At 45.8% G+C, this 21,850-nt stretch overlaps 1 protein-coding gene across 3 annotated transcripts in view; it reads left to right on the top strand.

The window, feature by feature from the left end:
* The window catches only part of CCZ1 (CCZ1 homolog, vacuolar protein trafficking and biogenesis associated), a 732,451-nt gene that overhangs the window by 173,307 nt on the left and 537,294 nt on the right, over positions 1–21,850 (top strand). For all 3 annotated transcript variants that reach the window (XM_069645641.1, XM_069645642.1, XM_069645640.1), the window contains one exon: positions 16,853–16,930. In XM_069645641.1, the coding sequence (XP_069501742.1) occupies positions 16,853–16,930 (78 nt within the window). The remainder of the gene's footprint in view (positions 1–16,852; positions 16,931–21,850) is intronic.

Below are 21,850 nucleotides of genomic sequence, written 5' to 3'. Positions count from 1 at the left end.
GCCAAACCTGTGAGCCGGGGCGTTTGGCAGTAGGGGTAATAGCGCCGTTGGTAATAGCGCCGACGTTACCGCCCAACTCGTGATGAGGCCCGTAGTCTTGACTGCTGCCAGTGCTACCTTGTTTGGTCTGGCTCGCCCAGAAGGTTACCCTGTTCCAAGAAACTAGGCTGGCCTTCTGAACCTCTGCCCACCAGGTCAGAGTTCAGAAATCCATCTTAACAGAAGCCAGAGTCCGTTTGACTCCAGAGGGAGAAGGTGGCAGTTGGAGGGGTGGGAGGGGCGCCAGTACATGTCCCTTCGCTATGTGCCACTGTGATTGAAAATGATACCACTCTTAGTCACCCCATACCTCCATTTCCAAATGCCTTAAGGTTCTCTCTGTTTATTTCGTGGGCCTACAGATATCCGCAGTCCCAGCAATGGACAAAAGAGACAATAACGCACAAGAACCTCTCCAGAGGTACCAAGTGTTAGCTCACCCTAAACGGCAGCACTACACCATGCAACCGCTGCTTTTCTAGAAAGTTCAGACCAGATCAAGTGTCAGCTCTTGTGCGGAATGTTGCATTGCACTCCGTACAACAACCACACTCGGTGGCAGCAGAGCCCTGGGATGGTGTTCTAACACATACTCTACGCTGCTTGAGAAAGAGCAGGTGCTTACCGATAACTGAGCAGTGCATCTGCTCTTTAATGAAGTCCATCATGCCAATGTAAGAAAGGCATGGTATCAGAAGCACATAGACACAAGGAATGTAGCTCAAGGGTTTTTATTGAACTTTGCATAGATTGGAAAACGCCTATTCTAAACCTAATTGCTAACGATGGGAGCAAGCTACAACCATCAAAATAAAGAAAACGCTGTCCTGGTTATGTCGTGTCAAAACAAAGATGGACTATACTAAAAAAAAAATATTGCCAAACCTTACTCTATATAACAAAAACGGTGTGGGATGTTGATGTGTATACATCCCACACTGTGAAAACAGCGTATAGCAAAATGAAAAGGTCCAAGGGGTTCGGTAGTTCAGGACTGCTGAACTGTAGCTCCCCCCTTCCCCACATTTCAGCACGGGACAAGGCGGAACAGGCGTCGAGCTTGGAGTGCACTCAAAGCCGTGACACATGGAAGCAGTCCTTTACGCAAGGCAGAGTCTTCCTGAGTAAAGTCTCTCTTTCAGTGTCGATTAAAAGTCTCTCCACTGGGAAATATCCTGCTGTACAGTTCACATGCTTTAACTTTACAAACAAATACTTCAGGTTTGCCTCCGTCAGGCTCTGACCTGTCTCTTTTACTTTTGATGTGGACTTCCCTCAGCCAGGCTCAAATCCATGTACTTTCTCACAAATGTCTCACAAGTAAAGGCTCCGGTCGCCTCTTCACCGTAATGATCAACCACAAGTTCGAAGCCTTTCGATTGTGCAAATCGGATTTGCTGTGACCTTTGCATGACCACTTTGAATTCAGTTCTGCACTTTCACTTTCACTCAAGACGCCATGTCGGAGACCTTCGACTGGGCACCTCAGGTGCCGGACCACTCCACAGTAGCTTATCCTTTAGTGTTTTTCTGTAGCTCAGCAACTCCCTCTTGCCGCTTCGCTGTCCCTTGCATCTCTCAATATGGGCCTTTCCAAAAACTGTTCATGTTGCAACAATCTTGCCACTCACAAGCCTTCACTGTAAAGCACACGGGTATCTCACAGTTCCCTGCAACTCACCAGCCACACAAAGTTGCTTTATCGGCGGCTTCGTTCCTCGAGCCAAGGACAATACTCCGGCGGCTGTAACTCCTCTCTGCCTCCTGCAGACGTGCAGGGGGGCCCCGGATATCCAACACCGATTTCGAAGCTTCACTTAGTATTCCTGCTAGGTTTTGCTTGTGCTGTTTGTTGACCATTCCGGGATAGTTGATCACCATATAACTGGGTAAAGGGGCCTCTCCCCTCTCACTGCCTCTTTCTGGTCTGCCACCACTCCTTCGCGATACTGCTGCCACCATGGAAGTTTTGCTCCTCCGTGCCTTTCGCGTCACTCACTGTGTACTCCCATGCTCCGCCTTTTATCCCAGTGGGGAAGGGTAATGGGATTCAGGTGTGCCTCACTCAAACTCCCCAGGGACCCCTCACCCAGGTGATCCTCCCGCACTGGTCCACCTCCAGGAACTGGATCCAAAGGCGATGGCTGTGTCTTTGCCACCTGGATGACAGATCACAAGGGACTAAGTGGTGAGACACCCTTGGGTTTCTCACACCAAGGACTTAGAGCCACACATGAACCTTACACAAACTGGAACTTTGATCATAGTGGGACACAATTGACGATCTGCTGTGGTTCCACACAAAAGAAAGAGATAGGACTTAGACCCTCTTATGTGTTTTAATGTCTGTAACACCTCATGGGCGGGGAAGACAGGAAAGGATTAGTACGAGGAACCAAAATGGGAGAGCCAATGGATGCAAGAGGGGAGGATATCAGGGACAACAGGAATGTATGGGTGTTTGGGTGAGGTCTGAGCAGAAGGAGGTGGCAGACCAAGAGACCAGAAGGACGCAAGGAAAGAAAAGGAGCGTGCATGCAGTTTATAGAGAAAGGGGTGGTGAAAGAAAGTGGTACTGTTGTGCCTGTAAGGTGTGTCATTGAAAGTAGTAATAGGAGATAAGGGAGTGACTGGGAGAGGTGACTGGGATTGAAAGCAGGATGATTGAGGAGAAGGTACTGTGAAACTAAGATAAGTCGTAGAGTATAGGTGGGGGTCATGGAAGTGTGGAGGCGGAGTATTAGTGGCTTGGAGGGGGTGGAATGACAGTGTAGAGGTGAAATTAGTAGTTGAGAGGTGAATAGAGTATTGGGGTGTAAGGAGAAGAGGCAGTAGGGAGGGGAGCGAGATTAGGAGGGAGTATGATCTGAGGGTGAAAGTGAGTAGTAGGTGGAGGACCATCAAAGGGGGAGGAGATGAAGAGGCAGATGGAGAGAAAAGGGAATGACGGTGGGTGAAGAGGGAAAGGGAGTGTAGAAAGAGAAGTGTGGCAGAGACAATAAGAGCCAGAGAAACGGGTAGACGGCATGGTAGACCAGGAAAATGCACAGAATGATTGGTTATCACCCCATTACTGCGCAGCAGAAAATGTCAATTTTTATTTTAATTATTTTTACTGTGAATTTCAATGCAATTTTATGTGGGTTGGGGGTTAGGGTAATAAATAATGTGAGGAGTATGCGGGAGCGTGGGGGGTCTCCCCCCGATCTCATAGATCCGAATGATTGGAAGGCACTATGCAACCGGGGACCCTGATAGGTGTGATTTGGCTTCCCCGTGAACCACTTATGTACTATAACGAAGGTGAGTAGGCTAAACAGAAGAGCGACACACAGATGTGGGAGGGGGGGTCAGGCATACATATCTATTAGGGATTTGTTTAAAAAACACCCAAATTAATAAAAATTTGAACTTAACAGAATTCTCTTTTCCTTGAGGCACAATAAAAAGTGTATGGGTTTCCAATTCTCAGCCAGGGGTCCCTGTCACGTATAGTCTTTGAAGAACTCACAGTCCTAGGTGTTCAAATGTCCCCACACTTCGATTTTGAATGTCCTTTACGGGCCTTCGGTGCTCTGCTTCTCCTTGCTGCCTCTTAAAAAAAAAAACGTTCTCCTGGATCTCGGGGCCCTGTGTTCTCCTGCACACTGGACCGAGGTGGTAGCAGAAGTCAAGACTGGGTGGTAACAAGGTAAGCATCAAAACTGCCACCGGGCGACGGGCCAGAATGGCTTTCCTGCAGGTATGTATAGGTGGGCTTTTTCCTGTCCCAGGCTCCATGCTCTAGCCTCCACTCTGCCTCCTCAACTAGTTTGCAACAATGTTGTGCATAAATGGTCCTTTCCTGCATCACCTGGTATTCTTTTCACTCCCTCGCTCTTTCTCCTCTACCTCCTCATCTGCCACATGCTCGTACCTCCACCCCTTTTGAACTCTGGTCCCCGAGGTAGAGGGGCTTCCTGCACTGCTCCATTGTATTGCCCCTTCTCTTCCCCCCTTTACCACCACCTCCTTATTATCCAATTAACATCTCCTTGCACCTGTCCTGGCCCACTTCTTTCCAGCCTCCTCCTTCCTGCTCCACCTCCCCCTTCTGGTTTTCCTCCAACAACCTTCTTCATCGCTCTGTCACCTTCCCATATCACCACCAACAGCACCACACTGGCCCCACTTCCTGAATTACAAGGGACTTGACACCCCCGGGGACTGTGCCTGACTAAACATTCTCAGGTGCAGGTTATATTCGTACTGGAAGTCTGGTTGGTTCTGTTTGCAGACTCTGTGCTGATGCCACGGCCTCGCCCTGCAGATATAGGCAGGCCTCCATCTTGGTTCTGAATTTGTTCGCAATTTGGACAGGTAGCTCTTCTTTGGAGTTCTGCAGTTCAACTATGCAACTGCCAGTGCTCTGCTGTCAGGCTCGGACTGGCATATAGGTCAAAGGGCAATGCCGTAATGCAAAATGCTAGCGTGGGGCAGTTTTTTTGGGGTCAATGTGGGCCACTTTAATTTGGCCCTTGTGGCCAGTTTGATGGATTACTTCACCATATTCTTTACAATGCACAATTTGCATCACATTTGATGAAAAAACTCCCCCTTGGGCACTACTCAGTCTGTTACAGAAGGAATGAACTGCTATTTGCAATTGTGCTCCACTTTTTCATTGGTGCCCGAGACACTTTGAATGCCCCAGTCCGACCCTGTCTGCTGGGCATTACCATGAATGTTCCCTAATGTGCGGTAACTTGTATTTGCCGCCAAAGTGCAGGGAGCAAGCTGTTCACTGTCCATCAAATGATTTAGTAACAACACAGTTTTTGTAACTTTGGAAGCACTATACCCTACTGTTTTGCTGACCCCAAACCCTTCTTTGCTATCATGTTTCACGGGAGGTGTGTGGGGTCCTGTGGCAATTCTTTCGGATGCTAATTCAGAGCAATAGGGCCACAGGCCCTTAACTGGATAGGTGTGCTATGGGGTACATGGCATCTCAATGTATCATGTGCCTTTGAAATGCCCTGAGCATGGCAGGTTGGGCTACACAATCCTCCCTACACCAACATGATTTGGTGGGTGGTCGTACTTGAACGCTTTAGCCACCCCACATTCTACCCCGGAGGCCAAGCGGGGGACTTTGTCAAAGCACCCTGATGTAATCATTTTCAAATTTGCTAAAGGGGTGGAGAGTGGGGTATGCATCGGATATTTTTCTTCAATATATTGTGGTTAAAAAGCTTTTCTAGATTAGTACTAATCGTTACCTGTGTGTGTGTGTGTGTGTGTGTGTGTGTGTATACATAGATAAGTGAAATTGTCAGTTAGGGCGAACTTGTTTATTCTTGCTACACTGTTCATCCACTCAACTCTTTAATCCATTCTATGTGAAAATATATAACATGATTTAAAGGAAGAAACCAGCAGTGTCTGATATAATACAAATGGGGATCCATGGGTGTTCAAATGAAAGCGGGCCCATTTTCGTGATCATGCTTGATAGGTCAAAGATAGTCGCACATTAATAAGGCTGAAGAGCTAACAGGGAACTTGGCAATCTGCCAGGCGTAATGAAGGGCAAGCATTGGGAAAACTCTTCAATGTCAAATCTATAGCAATTGAAATTTGCTAAGCCACTGGGTCTTGCTTTGAAGACATTAACGATAATCCTCCTTTTTCCGGTACAGGATTTGCATTGGAATGTATAAAGCCAGACGCATGCATAGTGTTTTGTGGTGTTTTACTTTATTCTGGTGCCTGGAGGGAGAGGGCGTTTGCTGTGGTGGTTGGTGGTGATTGGCGATGGTAAGAGGAGCAGTGACCCGTAGAGCTTGCCGCTAAGGGACTGCTTGTGAGTATGCCGGGGGACCGCTTAAGCACTTCCTGACTGGCTGAAGTAGCAGTAAGTGAATGTTTAGTACGATTTTTCATTATCTTTATCTCACTGGCCATAACGTAATTGTAACAGGATGAAGATTTGATAAACAGCGGAAATGCATGCTACGGAATACCTCGAGGAAGAGAGGCAAATGTGCGCCTAGCCCTAATCCAACCAACCCCTTTATACCCCCCAAGGCATAAAAAGACAAACCCACGGGGTGTGCTGCCAAATAGCCTAAAATATCTGCCTAGTTTGTATCGGCCCAAACTGCCAAAATTCCAGAGCCTAGTGCTATTTACATGCAAGTCATAGCAGAAGCGTTTACCCAAGAAGCCCTAACACCAAGATCCTTCTCTATTGATAATAATCAATCCCTCCTGAATTTATGCCTAGGGCTTTGGCGTGACTAAGCTGGTGCCATAAAGTTGCGCAATGAAGGGAAGCAGGATTTCGGAAACCTTATTGGCTCTAATCTTTCGGCCAGTCCGAATTTCAGAGGCTAGCCCCGACCACAGATTCCTCTGATTCTTCCAGCGATGATGAGAGTATTGCTCTGTCGAAGGCAATATCTTTTGCAAAACAAATGGAGAGTGACGATTCTTATTTGCGTACAATAACTAATTGTATCGACAAGATCAATGCACTTCATCTACTCTGCACTGTCATTTAAGAAGAACGTGAAATTAAATTCAGGGAGTCAGGGGTAGTCAAGTCTGCTTTGCTGTTAGAGCCCACTATTACGATCGACAACAATGTTGTAACAGTTCCCCCCCCCCGTGTCTGAACAGCCCGTTAATATTTCACCACAGGCAAATCAAGTGCTACGCCATGGGGTGGTCGCTTTACTACAGGAGGGGGGCACCCTGCTCGGAAACTGAGGAGGAGACACCGTCTGAACAAGGTCATGACTCATTTTGAGGAATAGTCTGCAGTGGAACCTGCCCCTGTCACCCAGCCTATCCAAAAACATAACCAGGATCTAAGACATATTGCATCGAGGGGTGACGCTGTTTCCAACAAGAGAGTCGGGATGATAGAAACCCAAGCAGGTGGGAGGTATATCTGCAGGGCCATTTAGATGGATGGCTGGTACCGAATGGGCTGGGCCAGGGGAAAATTGCACGGCCCCAGACAAAGACATTAGAGACCGTGACAACGCTGTTGAAACCTGATTCTTGCTTCTCCATAGAGGGTCGGCCCCAGAACAAGGCTCCCTTGGGTAACCTGGCAATACCGGACAATATTTCCACAGCTGGGGCTGTTCCGTCTGCTATTAATGTAGAATTTAGTCAGGCCAAACCTTCTTCATCAGGTCTACACACTATGGTTGTCCGGATCGCTTGCCGGTTATGAGATGGGTTACATTGTCAAAAATGAATCCGGTGTTGAATAGCCCTTTTTTGAATCGTTCAAATGTAAGATCCTAGGGCCTCTAATTCCCAAGCTCTCTCACCTGAGTACAGTAGATATGACTTGTATTGAATTACCTACAATGGGAGACTGGGCAATGATTGAGTTCTTATCTCCAGCGGTGGTGGCGTTGTTATGTTTGTGTGTTGTCGAACTTCATGCCCTGAGCTTTGAATTAACTGTTTACAGGAAACACGTGACTAGTACGGACTAAGAATCAGGGCATTACGTTACGGCAACAAAGATCTTTGGAAACGCTTGCTGGTGCCTCTGGTACTGAAAGAACTAGTCTAAGAGCCTCACTAATCCAACCAAAACCCTGCCCCTCTGTTTTCCACGGGTAGGGTCCATTGGTTCACCGAAACGCTGAAAGTGAGAAGTAATTGAACATCTGTTGAGCAAAAAAGAAATTGTTTGGCTGTGTTGGAACACTAGCGGCCATAGTTCTTCCTAAAGCATTGTGAGGAGGTAGCTCATATGAACATTTTTGACATTTTCATATTACAGGAGACCTGGTTCGCCAGCCCCTTTCATCTGGATGGATTCCTAACTTTGAGCCGAAATGCCATGAAGTGAGGCAGAGGTAGACCGAAGTGTGGTTTAGGCATGGGGGCCATGTCCCATATAGACATTCAGCCCTTCCCCCGTGATCCAAAAAGCCCATATGTCCTACCTGCATGTCCTACCGAACAGATAATCTAACCTATATTAGTTATTCATGTATATATGCCCACGGCAGACTATGCTCTTGTTTAAATGTCAAAGAACATAGTGGTTTGAGCATGCAGTATACATGGTCTAATAATGTTTCCTATTCTTATTTGGATTATGTGCTTTTGGATCGTCTGTTTCAGAATCATTGTGGGACCCTGAATATTCTTAACATGGAGAACTTACCTGACCAAGCCTGTTACATCAACTTACCTAGACACCAACATCACCATAATCAACATAACTGTATTGTTTGGTCTGATACAAATGTTGATAGGCTCTCTAAACTTTTCACCTCCCATGGTATTGCCACCTTGTATTGGTTAAGAAGTAATGAGTGGAATTTCCAAGCTCTAATGAATCTTTTGGGGAACCAATTTTGCTTGTACCAGTTAAGAAGTAATGAGTGGAATTTCCAAGCTCTAATGAATCTTTTGGGGAACCACCTTTGCTTGTACCAGAATGTAAATCTTGCTCGAACACTTGCAGTGCAAAATTTGATTTGGCAATCCAGGAAAGGAACAGAGAGTATAGAAGTACCAGAGCTGTGATCCAAAACGATCCTGGTTTGGCTGAGAGGAAATCTCAGTTAAGCAATTTGGCAACCAAATACACAAATTGGGTAAGAGCGCACAAGGCTACGTTGTCTAATGCTAACTGGATGTTCTTGTTTGACCTTCTTAAGATGAATGATAACAAGAGGTTCTAGTTCTTTACTAGGCAATCTCTTACCGAAAACTCCAAATATGATGAGGCCACGGTTTCGGAACGGGACTGGGTGACATTCATCACGGCACTTTATTATAAAAATCCTGCCCCTATTACTAGCAGTCAAATTAACATTTACAAAGTAAATCAAGTGCATGATTTTGATCGGTTGGACATCCTACTGATTGTAAAAGCCCTTAAAAATTCTAGAGCTCCTTGCCCAAATTGGCCAAATGGGCTTGCCAATGCAGTGATTAGGTCCACCCCGGACATGTGGTTGTATTCTGTATGATCTCTTTGTATATATGTGGAGGCGGAGCATTATTCCATCAGGTTGGCGGACCTCCATACTGATTGCAGTGTTTAAGAAAGGAACTAAGGACAATCCGTCCAACTATCAGCTATTGGCCATGCTGACCAGCAGCTTGAAAATGTTTGCCTAAGTGCTTCTAAAAAAGTGAAATGTCTGTGTAGAAAAAAAACAACTATTGCATACATGCCAAATGGGTTTTCGTAAGAATCATGCTACCTCGCACAATATCAGTGCGTTGTTAAGCATAATATCAAATGCCGTATGTAAGAAGGGTAAGTAATTATGTTTGTTTTATTGAAGACGTTTGATACGGTAAATCGCTCCTTGCTCTGGTTGAAATTGCGGAAATTGAATATTGATCCTTAATTGCTACACTCTGTCATGTCCCTGTATACAGATACTTCTGTTAGACTCTGCACCGACCGTGAGGGGCACTTGACCCAGCCTATCGAGACTAATGTTGGTCTAAAGCAGGGTTTTGTGCTTGCCCCCACCTTATATAATCTACACACCTCAGACATGGTGCAGACTATCAATCTTGCACACAATGTCCAACCCTCCATTGGTGTAGTACTGATCCCACGGTTAAGCTCTGCTTGATGATACTATTTTAATGGACCACACACCGATTGGGCTGCAGCCATCAATCAAGGCACTGAGTCTATATGCCAGACAAAATGACATAGACATTAATATAGGCAAAAAAACTTTTGCAAACTAGGACTGGATTAAAAGTGATGCTGGTTTTACTTGGAGACTTAATGCTTCCCCTATAGAAGTTGTGAGTAACTACCTATACCTGGGCTTCCCTATTAAATTGCACCCAAGTAATGGGTTCTCCCAAGACTTCTTTCTTCTGAAGATCTTGAGTAAGTGGTTGGTGCTAAAGAAATGTATTTGTAGGAATGGAGGTCCTTATTTGGAAGGTATGATTGTTGTATACTGCACCTCCATTATTCGAGGGATTCTATATAGTGCTGTTTTTCTGTCTGAGGATAAGAGCACTTGGTTGGAAATTCTGGAAGGGAAAATCTTGGTCTATCTTCAGAGTGCCCCAGTCTGTGCCGTCTGAGGCTTTGAGCCTGGAATTAGTTGTTCAGTCAAATGATCTATATGGCTGATTGCTAGGTGTATACTTTGGTGCTCAATGCTGTCAGATTGACAAATCCCTTGTTACTTGTCGCCAAGTCTTTTATGACTACGTCCAACTCCTTTTTGGATGGTTTACAGGGTACCGCGAGTAGCCACTTGGTCTCAATTGGAATGTCTCTAAGTGATCTGATGGACAACCCCAAGGCTTTGCAACTCTTAAAAAAAATAAAACCGCTGTATGGGACATTGATATGAGCTTGACCAAGTTATCGACAATAATTATTCTTTATATGTAGCTCAGAGCTTTACCCCCAATAAGCCTAGCTCTTATCTGACTAAACCCTGTAACCTGCAAATAAAGCACTTTAAAACTTATTTATTATTTAACATCCTGCCCACAAAGGCAGGTGGAGGGGTATCCCACATGAAGAAAGGGTATGTAGACAGAGTAAACTGGCTGTAGAATTGTCGCCATGTGCTCACTAGCTGTCCGACCATGACCCATATTTATCACAAAGGGTATTCCCAAGACACAAATCACAAACTGTTTGTTTTAACTGACCAATTTTGGAATAACATCTATTGTGCTCGATCAATTGTATTTTTACAGCTGCAGCCTTTTATAGGCCGATTGACAATAGCATTATAATAAGTTGATTCGCGCCTCTTGAATTTGACTCTGTTTCTAAATGATAATGAGCTGTGGATTATGTATTTTAGGATTTTATGAATTAGCTGTCTTGATCAACGAATGTAATGTTTTTTTATCTAAACTGTATGTATTTCTTGATGTTGGTACTGAAGGTTTTGTTTTTAACCATAGCCCAATGCAAAATAAAAGTAAAAAAATAAAGCTGTGCAATATTGCTATGTCGAATGTTTCTAAGACTTCTGCTGGTGGGCTAATCTTGCTGTGATGTATTTTGGTGTTACTCCTTTAAGTGCAATTGATCGTTCCCGTTTGTGTTGCTTTGTAATACTTTGGAAGGGTTAGAAAATACTAAGCACTGTGGGAGAAGAGGGGGCAGCGACATTCCCAGGACCTCTATCCCAGGCAAGTCCTCACTGTGCTGCCTGACCATGCCCGAACTTTCAGACCATGTCTCTTATCGTTGTCAACCCCTTATTTCTTTCCCACTGCACACTCGTGGCTCTTCCTTCCTTTTTCCAATTCTCCCCTGGCTTTCTCCTGTTCTCCTACAGCACCTTGAAACCCACGCAAGGTGGTATTAAGTACTATACAAGTATGAAAAGGAGCACACACAGCTTGGTTTCTGGCTTGGTTTTCCCCTAAGTCTCATTACAGTTGCAGCCACTATTGTAGAACGTGGTAGTGGTTGTGTAGAGAGCACCATCACTATTCAGGTGAGATCATTGAACACTGTGGACCTCCGCCCCCAGTTTCAATCTCGTGGGAAAGCTGCACAAACTCAAGTTTCTATCTAATTTCTATTTCTTTGCCGTGAAACCACATACATTTATATAATTTTGTTTCATTGCCATTATAGGTCATAATTTAAAAAATCTAGATGGACGATTTAGAAAACAGAGAACGTCGAAATAATCTGCGCATTATGGGTGTGACCCAGGAGAGAGGGGAGACAGCTGCCGACGTGGGGAGAAAAGTCCAGCGCCTGATCAACCAACTTTTCACGCTTGAAGGGGGCAAGGAGGTCCAGCTGGAAAGAGCGCACCGAGGTGGAGGAGGTGCAGGGGGTGGCTCAAGGTATATCGTGGTGCGGTTCCTCCGCTAGGGGGAGAAAATGAGGTCCTGGAAAAGGCAAAAAGGCTGGGGAGCTTCATCTTTGAAGGGGATACAATCAAGATTTATCCAGATCTATCAACCCTCACACTCACCCGTAGAAGGGAATGCCGCCCGCTCACCCAAATGCTCACAAGCAAGGACAAGATACAGATGGTCATTCCCGTTTGCCTTATCATTCGAACGAGTGGGGGTGGACTACAGGGTGATCAACGGCAAAGAGGCCACACAGGTGCTGCAGGTGCTTAAGCGAGACCCTCAAGAGGAGGGAGAAGGAGCGGGAACCCAGGCAAGGGCAGAACCCAGGAGAGAACCGGAGGGCCCCTGGTCGACAAAGAAGAAAACAAAGGGCAGGAGAAAATTAAAAAAAAACAACACCCCGCCGTCGGAAGCAGGAGGAGATTGGAGAAAGGAATAGGGTCCGGCAGGGAGTGCGAGGACAGCAGCTGGATAACCCTGGTCTGGGACACGATGTTTGATCTTGAGAACTGCGGTGCACGAACATGCTTTCGCTCTGGTGGCTTGCCCGTTGGCAGGTGTCTCAAAAAGGGGAGGGAGGGAGAAGGGAGGAGAGGGGAGTACAGTACAGGGAGGGGGGGTAGTGGACCTCGGGCTCAACTCAGATCTAGCTCCAAAGGGGACCAGGGCAGTTTCCACCGGACTATGAAAATAATGAACACAATATGTAGAAGTAATGGGAGACAATGAGAGAAAGGGCCGGGTCGAGACAATCAGAATAGGCTCACTTAACGTCAAGGGGCTTAATTCCCCAACAAAGCGCTCCATTTTGGGGCGAGAAATGAAGAACACAGGGCTAGACGTCCTCTTTATACAGGAGACGAGAACCGTGAGGGGCGAAGAGAGGGCCATCCCCGGAGCAGACGTGGGCCAGGCATTTTGGGCATCCGGCCCCACAAAGAAAGGCACCAAAAACTAACTAAGGTAACCAGTTGGGGGAGGGAGGACGGAAGGGCGTTGGTAGTGTCCGGTAACCTGCATAACTCCAGGGTCACTCTAGTAGCCATCTACTGCCCCAACGTAGGTCAGTGGGAATTCATCCAAGAGGTCATGGGAGAAGTGTGGCACAGGGCGGAAGGGCTCCTGTTCCTGGGTGGGGACTTCAACATGTGGTCGGACCGGGATCTAGACCATAGTGGGAGGATCACCCAGCCAGACGGCGCAGGGGGGAGTCCGGAACGAGGGCTCCGGGACCTGATGTGGGAACAGGGGCTCGTTGACATATGGAGGGAACTCCACCTGAGGGCTAGGGGATATACCTTCTATTCGGGAGCCCACGGAACCAGAGTGAGAATAGATTATTTGTTTACAGGACACCAGTACATGAGCAGAATAGACGCATGTGAGATTCCAGCTGGTCGGACCACAACATGGTCTGGACAGATGTCAGTATCTCAGGGCTAAAAACCAGGGAATCCTTGTGGAAATGTAACGATTTCCTTCTGAGGGACGCTGTGTTTAAGGAGGAAATGTTATCCGCAATCAGAGAATTCTTTGAGCTAAATAACACGGGAGAAGTGGATCCGGAAATTGTTTGGGAGGCGGCTAAGGCAACCTGGAGGGGTAGGTTGATGAGTGAAGGAGCTTCCAAAAAGAGGGAGAGGACCCTCCTGTCCCATAGGTTGAGGTCAGAGATACTCGCCCTGGAAAGGTCAGAGGGGAAGGGGAAAGGAGAAAAAGAGAGGGATCTGGGCCGGGCGAGAGAGAAGAGATAGGAACTCGGGGAAATAGAGCTGGTCAAAATAGTGGTGGGACTCCAACACCTGCGCCAGAGGTACTATGAAAAAGGCGACAAGGCCGACGCCATGCTCACAGCCAAACTCTGAGGCCAAAGAGCTGACAGGTGGGTGTCACGAGTCAGGAATGCAGTACAGGGGGAAAGATCAGACCCGGAAGGCATAGCAGAGAAATTCGCTAGCTTTTATAAGAGTCTCTATGGGAAGGAGGGGGAAGTGGCTAGGGAAGCACGAGAGGCATACCTTGATGGGGTCACCCTCCCGACTCTTGGAACACCGGAGTCCGTGGCCCGAGACGCCCCGATAAGAGGAGGAGGTGCTGGAAGCAATATCTGGACTGAAGCTGGGTAGGGCCCCTGGGGAAGATGGATTCACTGCAGGATTCTATAAGGCCTTCTCGGGCCTGTTGGTGGGTTTCTTGGCAGGTCTATTCTCAAATATAATGAAGACAGGGAGGGCGCCCCCGTCATTTGGCAAAGCGCTGATCACGGTGATCCCGAAGGAGGGGAAAGATCCAGCAGACTGCCGCTCCTATAGACCCATCTCCCTCCTCAACGTGGACGCCAAACTGTTCACGAGGATCATCGCGACGAGGTTAGACGGCCACATGCCGAACCTAATCCACTCAGACCAGGTGGGCTTCATTCAGGGTAGACAGGGGGCCAACACGCTTCGTAAAACTCTGCATCTCATGAGGATTGCAGCTCCGAAGGGTGATAACCCGGTCTTGGTGTCCGTTGATGCCGAGAAAGCGTTTGATTGGGTCGACTGGGGGTTCGTACAAGGGGTACCCGAGAAGCTGGGGTTTGGAATCGGGATCAGGCAGGCCATTAAAGCCTTGTACGAGTCACCTTCAGCCAGAGTGACGGTTAATGGACGCTTGTCAAGTACCTTCAGTCTCCAGACAGGGACGAGGCAGGGGTGTCCCCTCTCCCCCCTCCTCTTTGCCATAACCATGGAGATACTTGCAGAATACCTCAGAGGTTTTTCTATGGTGCGGGGCATAGAGGTGGGAGACCACACATTCAAACTTGGCATTTATGCAGACGACATCTTGCTGCACCTAAGGGAACCCACACGATCAATCCCAGTCGCTTTGCAGATAATCGAGCGGTTTGGCCGTTTCTCCGGCTTCAAGGTCAACTTGGGTAAGTCGATGATCTTTCCGTTTGCTTTAGATGCTGACAGGTGCTTATCCGAATTGTCCCCTCTAGGCCTCCAAGTCTGTGTTGATGGAATAAAGTACCTAGGGATTAATATTGTAAAACCCAGTGAGGATTTGAGCCAGGCAAACTACCCTCCACTGTTCAGGGAAATGGAAGGCTGGGGGTAGGGCTAATCTCGTGGATGGGTAGAATAAACGCGATAAAGATGAACCTGTTCCCGAGAGTACTGTACCTCTTCCATATGCTTCCCCTGGAGGCCCCCGCAATACACCTAAGAGAAGCCAGGAGGCGCATAGTGAAGTTGCCAGTGAGGGAGGATTCGTTCATAACTATCCAGGAACTTGAGGAGGCACTGTTAATGGGTAGACTCTCACCTCTCCTATACCTTAGACTCAAGGGAATCCTAATGAAGCCAAAACTGAAGCAATGTATACAAAGGAAGCTCACCCCGGTAGAAAAAATTCTGGATTCCCATACAGAAACGAAGGGGCTGATCTCACTCCTGTATCAAGCCCTTTTGACCCCCTGGGAGGGAACGACTGGGAGCCTCAGAAGGAAATGGGAAAGGGACCTGGGCTGCGCCATTGGGGATGGTCTCTGAGGGAGACTCTGTACCAGGGCCTTCAAGACGGCGATCTCCTGCCAATATAAAACCCATGCCCTCAAGCTTCTCCACAGGTGGCAATATGACCCGATCACCCTCTGTAAAATGTTCCTGGATGTTGTCTCAGCATGTTGGCATGGATGCAGGGGCAAAGCCGACTATTGGCACATGTGGTGGACCTGCCAAAAGGTCCAAACGTATTGGTCGGAGGTGCTTAGTTGGATCAGGGAGGCAGGGGAGGGGGACTAGCCACTAGACCCTATCCTGATGATATTTGGCTTACAACAAAGGGATGAGCTCTGGGAGAAATTACCGGACCTGACACACTCTCTTTTGCTGGCAGCTAGAGCGGCGCGAGCCAGAACCTGGAAAAGAGTGGCCCGCCCCACAAAAAGGGAATGGGTGGCAGTGGCCAAGGACATCTACTTTATGGATAGACTAATGGCTGCGATACATGGCTCAAGTGTGCAGATAGAAACAGACTGGCTACAATTTATAGAGGCGTTTGTCAACACAGAGGACGGTTCCAGAGGATAATCGGAACTCTCAACTCGGCCCGAAAATATCTTTTGCTTAGAACACATTGTAAAGGACTCAGGAGAATCGACTACACACCGACGGCCATAGGCCCGGTTTGCGCTACCCAAAGAGGTGAATCTTGAAAAGCGGACAATGAGCCTCGAGGAAAGGGTGGGGGGGGGAATAAGTGGGGGGAATGAAGGGGTGGGAAAGCACCAAAGTCTTGTGTTGCCCTAAAGCTTTGAAGTTGTTACGGGCATGGGCCCAACTTACACTAAATGCATAAGCTCTTTTGTTGTCTTGAAAAACCAATAAAAATTGAATTTAGAAAAAAAAATCTAATAAGAATAGGGTTTGTCTTTTTAGTTTTCCTTTCCATTTTCATGTTTGTAGTGGTTTTTATTTAGTTGCTATGATGACCCGACATGAATGCTCTGTCGTACTATTATTGTATATGAAATGAGTGCATTCCCTTAAGAACTTAGAGGTAATGTAAAAAAGCTCAGTATCTGACCCATCTTCCAGTCCTGAATTTGCACTATGACAGAGTTGTTCTTTTCTGTCCAGAAAGCTTATTCCCCCCCACCCCGCGAACTTTGTAAAAACTCTACCCTGAGTCATGAGGTGTGCTGTGATCATTGCCACTTGCACCATGCACCAACTTTCATAGATGTCTGCGTTGGATCCTCTTCTTTGTTGAATGACTTTTTGTGTGTAGAAATGCATAGATATTAAGTGACAGAAGGGAAATCGACAGTGGGCAGTCTCCCGTGGTTATGATCGATTCAAAGCTTTCCACTCCTCACTCTTTTGGTTGTTTCAGTTATTTTACATGCCAGACTTCCCTTTAAGTATTGTATTGTTTAAGGTAATACTATTTTCCGCTTTTACACATCCAGGTTGTTCAGAATCCTATTATAGAAAAAACAAATAAGGAAGGAAAACCTGTGGCAGAATATCAAGAAGATGAGTTACTGGTAAGGGTCAATTTGGCTTGATTTTCGCAAACAGGTTTGTTTATTCCACTCAATATAAATGGTTATTTTGCCTGCAGTATGATTTTTCGAGGAGGCAGTCGTCCATATTATATGCTAGTTCAATAGTGACCAGAAGCTAAACACTCTGTGGTATCAATCGCAAACACAGCAAGTTATTTAAGTATGTTGAGATTATTTGCGTAAATGCCCGACAATTGAAGGTGGGTCAATATAATTCCATGCAAAATTATGTATTACAAAACAGCTACAAGGTGGATGAAAAATAATGGGGCGGGAAGGGGTGGTTTCTAAAATGTCCCAAAACATTTTATTTGGCACCCACCCTTAGAAGAGTCTGGCACGGCTGATGAAGCGCAAGTGGTGTATTTAGTTACTTTATCAGTAGTCGAAATAATCTACAAAATATAAATAGTCAAGTAAAAAAACAAATGAAAATGGGTATTTTCGGGTTCCAAACGTGTACCAAAGCACATAGTATTTAAAGGGCTTTCTGCAGGGATAAGCTTCCCTGCAGGTCACAATGCTCCATTCCATCAGGATAGTTAAAGTGGTTTTTGTTTCTGCTGCACCAATCTGTGCAGGAGGCAGACCAAAGCTGGCCTGTCTGTCCCACTTTCAACATTTTAGCTCATCCCGCAAAAACCTGAAAATGTACGTTCTAGTTTGATGCCCATGAAAAGAATTGCAAGCATTTTCTCTGGCCCGAAAGGTGAAGGGTGTGTTGTACCTAAACCTCTACAGGAATCACGGAGGAATTTATATATCAAATGTGCCCTTCTTGTGTTTGCCTGCCTATGGGTGACCAAGTCCTCACAAAGCAAAAATAGAATGCCGAAGTAGAGGGGGGGGGGGGGTGTTGGGTCCCCTTATGCTAAATATTTTTAAACCTGACTCCATGCCACATGGAAATCCTGCTTGGGCGTGGCCCTCGTTACTCCGGCACAACGAAAGCCTTTTTAGTTGTTACTACCAACATTTTTAAAATGGGTCAGTTCAGAAGCCAATGAGAGGAAGCACAGGAACTTTTGTTATTCAATGAAATGAAGATGTTTGCGTGGAAAGAAAGACCCGTGTCCATAAGTAATGTTTAATTGTGCATGGCCACAGACTGGTGCTTTGTGCAGGCACAACAATTTAAGCCCACAAGTGAATATATCAACAAGTGTTAAAATCGCACATGACTCACAAGAAGGGTCCCACAAAGGCCTCCCTGTTGCTCTCCTTGCTTCTCCTTTGGTATCCTTTGATACACCTGCAACCACTTGACAGGTTGCAGGTGTGGACTGTCAATTGGTCTTCCCTGACTATGCTTAAAGGGTCATGCCTGATCTTCAAAGTACTCTGCAGGCATCTTCCTTGTCCCAGTACTAGAGTGGTGAAATTAGGTTTTACTGTTCATTACTCTGTGCCTCTTCCTTGTCCCAGTACTGTCAGAGGTAAAATGTGGGGAAATGAGGGGAGAGGTTTTACCGTAGCCTATAAAGCCTGGTGGAGGGTTAGGTTGGTCTTCAATAGGGAAAGGCGGATACCATGTCTCGCCTGTGGGCTCCCACTCACAAACTCCATGGACTCTCCACCGAGGTGATCCTCCCTCGCTTCTCCACCCCAGGGTCCGGATCCAAAATCGATGGCCTTTCCCTGGCCACCCGAGAAGAGGATGCAGGGGGAGTAGGAGTGAGGCTACCCTAAGGTTTCTCACAGGAGGAAGAACTAGAGAGGAATGTCAAGAGACCGGCTTGAGCAGTAGTCCAGTTTGCTGAGCACAAGAGTTTTTATAGAGTGGTTAGAAAGAAAAGGACACATTTTCTGAATGTTGACAAGGTTAATATGAGCAGTAGCGGCAGCGATGAGCTGTTGCAGTCGTAGGTCGCTATCAAAGAGGACCCCAAGCTAGTGAGCCTTGAATGAGGGAACAAGGTCAGACGGGAAGGAGAGAGGAGAGGGGAGGGATGGCAATGGAAGTTGGGAGAAATTGGACTGCCGTTCTTGAAGAGTTCGGCATGAGCAACCGAGAGCCATCCAGTGATGAATTGCAGCAAGACAGTTATAATCTGTTCCGACATGCCGGGGGTGGGGAAGAAGAGAAAGGATACACATATTTGAGTGTCCTTAGCAAAAAGGTGATGGTGAAAGGCAAAAAATGAAGTTCTCATAGGGCAGAGGCATAAAGAGGGACGAGCAGAGGTCCAAGAGCTGATCCTTTGGGGATGTCGACAAGGTGAGGGGCAGGGTCCGAGGTTTGCGAATTCCAAGGGATTTTAAAGGATCAACTTTTCATGTAGGTTCATGTGATGGGACCCATTCTGCCCAAAAGGGTGGTAAAATAGTGCATGAGATGCCATCTCATGTCAGCATTTCGCTCCTTCCCCTAAAACTGAAAGTAAGTAAGAGAAAACTGTCATAGGCTTGAAATATTTAATTAAAGAGTATAGTGCCTAGCGTTCTTTAGCTGCTGATTGCTTAAAGCTAAATGCTTAAATAAGTGCCTTGCATAGACAGTACATACTGGTAAGCACTAAGCGCTGAAAGGTAGTCTGAATGAGTATTCTATACTTTTGTAATACATCCTCTTAGTGAGGTATGTGCCCTTTAAGAATATATTCTTCATTTTAAATGTAGTTGTGCACAGAAACGTGTGGAGTGAACACGGGCAACAACCAGCAGGAAAAGAAAAGAATTTCAGTTTTATTCTTCCAAAAGGGATTTTTACAGTACCTCAAAAGAGCTATGTAGGCTGTCCTTGCATTTTATACAGGGCTGGAACAAGTAGTTGGTGATAAGCAAAATGATGTTACTTAATCACCACCAGAATCATCCTAGGGACACGATAAGTAGGCTTTTGACGCCTAGCTCTCGACAGAGCAAGCAGTACATTAGAGTCGGCTGGAAATTACCTCACTAATTGGGAATTGTTCAACAAACCTAAAAAGGTTGGTGACCAACTTATGAGATTGGAGGCGTGACGATTGGACAAGCACACCTTTATAGGCAGAGATTTAGAACCATTGCTTTATAGATTTACACTAAGAACCCCAGATTCAGAGAAGCTGTCCGTCAATTGAGCTGTGAGCTTACTGACTAGGGACTTTCTATTTTTTGGGTATATAATGGATGACTGATCTCCATTAGGGAGACTGACAGGCAAGCAGATTGTAAGCTGTCGTTCTGGGGCAGCTGGAGAAGCAGTCCTGAAGATCCTATTATCCTTTACAGGCCCCATCTTTGACAGGGGGATGCCCTTGTTAAGCTTAAAACCAGGCATCGCATCCGATAAGTGCTGGGTATTGGCTGTTCTTGAATTGAAATGCTCTTATCTTTTATTCAGCATTCACTATCATTATTGTATTCTATTCTGAAATTGCATTTTAGCTTTTAAAGATTGAACTGAATGCTTTTGCAATATTTTTCATTTGAGATTAGCATTATGAACATGCATTTTATTGCATTTTTATTAGTAAATTTCGGAAATAGTGTACAGCTTATCATTGGTTTCCATTGCTGTTACCTTTGGGTTTTATCAGGTTTATTAGTTATTAAATGCATCTGCCATACAAGGTTGCATTTCTCTAGCATTAAGAAAAAGATGCATGGTTTTGGTTTAGTGTACCATTTCGCAAAGGTAGCAAACAGCATTTTGCAGGTGTTTTGGTGTTTCGAATTAATTATGGTTTACTCTTGGCATTTCCAAAAGATTGTGCATTGCCTATTGGGGCCTTGATGAAAGGAGCAGTAATTGTGTGTTGAGATTATGGAAAGAGTTTTTATTTTCAGCACCTGCTCAGAATGAAATTTGAATTCTGGTTTATATGCGGTGTAAACCTGTATTAAGATTTATTGTATTTTAGCATTTAAGGAGTAGGCTGAGAGCTGTTTTTTTAGTTGTTATAAAATATTATACATTTCACATTATTGGTCATTGCATTCATTTGACTCAATATATAATATCATATTCAATTTTGGAAAATGTTATGCTAAAATGACAAATTGACATGCCATTCATTCTGTTTCATTACTGTTTTGTTCTGCTCATGACATGCACAATATTTGAGGTAACTTTTTTGGGATTCTGTCACACACTGGCAGTACCAATTTAGCGTTGAATGTGCTTAACGGTGGGACAAAGGGAAGAATTCTTAGTATGTGTTGTGAGATAAAACCAAACGCTAAATGCATCCACAAACTCACATTTCTCAAAAAATGTGTAGTTGCAGGCACAGAAAGGGTTCTGCTCATAGGCATGGCGGATACGTCTGCCAGTTTCTATGCCATAACCTGTGCTGCTTGTTGCCTAAGAGGGCTGCTAGGTTCTTTCTGTACAGGCACAGGTGCGGTTATTCCTCCTAAGAACCAGCATGTCCTAGCGGAACGTGCATTTTCAGGAAAAATGCAACAGCAGAAGGCAATTCCCTGCAAGAGCAGATTAGCGAAACCAAGGTTAGAGAGAAAGTTGGAGACATGCAGGAGTCCAGATTCGGTGGAGTCTTTCCTATGGAAGCCAGATTGAAGGGAAGATTGAAGGGATCTCCAAGACCATTATCCTGAAGGTCCTGAGTGAGTTCTGTCAACTAGAGGACCTGTTGTGTCAAAAGGTTGTTGTCTTTACCACAATATGTTTAACTAATGTGAAACACATTGGGCCTCATTACGACCCAGGCGGAATGGGTTTAATGGCGCCGGTAAAGGTGCTGGTGCTGTTAAACCCATTCCAACCTATTACGAGGTTCCCTTGCGGGACCCGCTCTGGACATCTGGACGTTTTATTTATTTTACATTTTGCATATTTATGATATACCTATTTTTTTATTTCTTTGTAAATGGCTTAAGCTGAATAAAGTATTTACTACTACTACTTAGTTGCTCTCCATTAGCTATTGATTTGTTATCATCTTTTGAATGCAC

This window comes from Ambystoma mexicanum, chromosome 2p (genome assembly GCF_040938575.1).
Source record: "Ambystoma mexicanum isolate Mex_15411 chromosome 2p, UKY_AmexF1_1, whole genome shotgun sequence".
Lineage (NCBI taxonomy): Eukaryota > Metazoa > Chordata > Amphibia > Caudata > Ambystomatidae > Ambystoma > Ambystoma mexicanum.
This window is presented reverse-complemented; position numbering and strand designations above follow the sequence as displayed.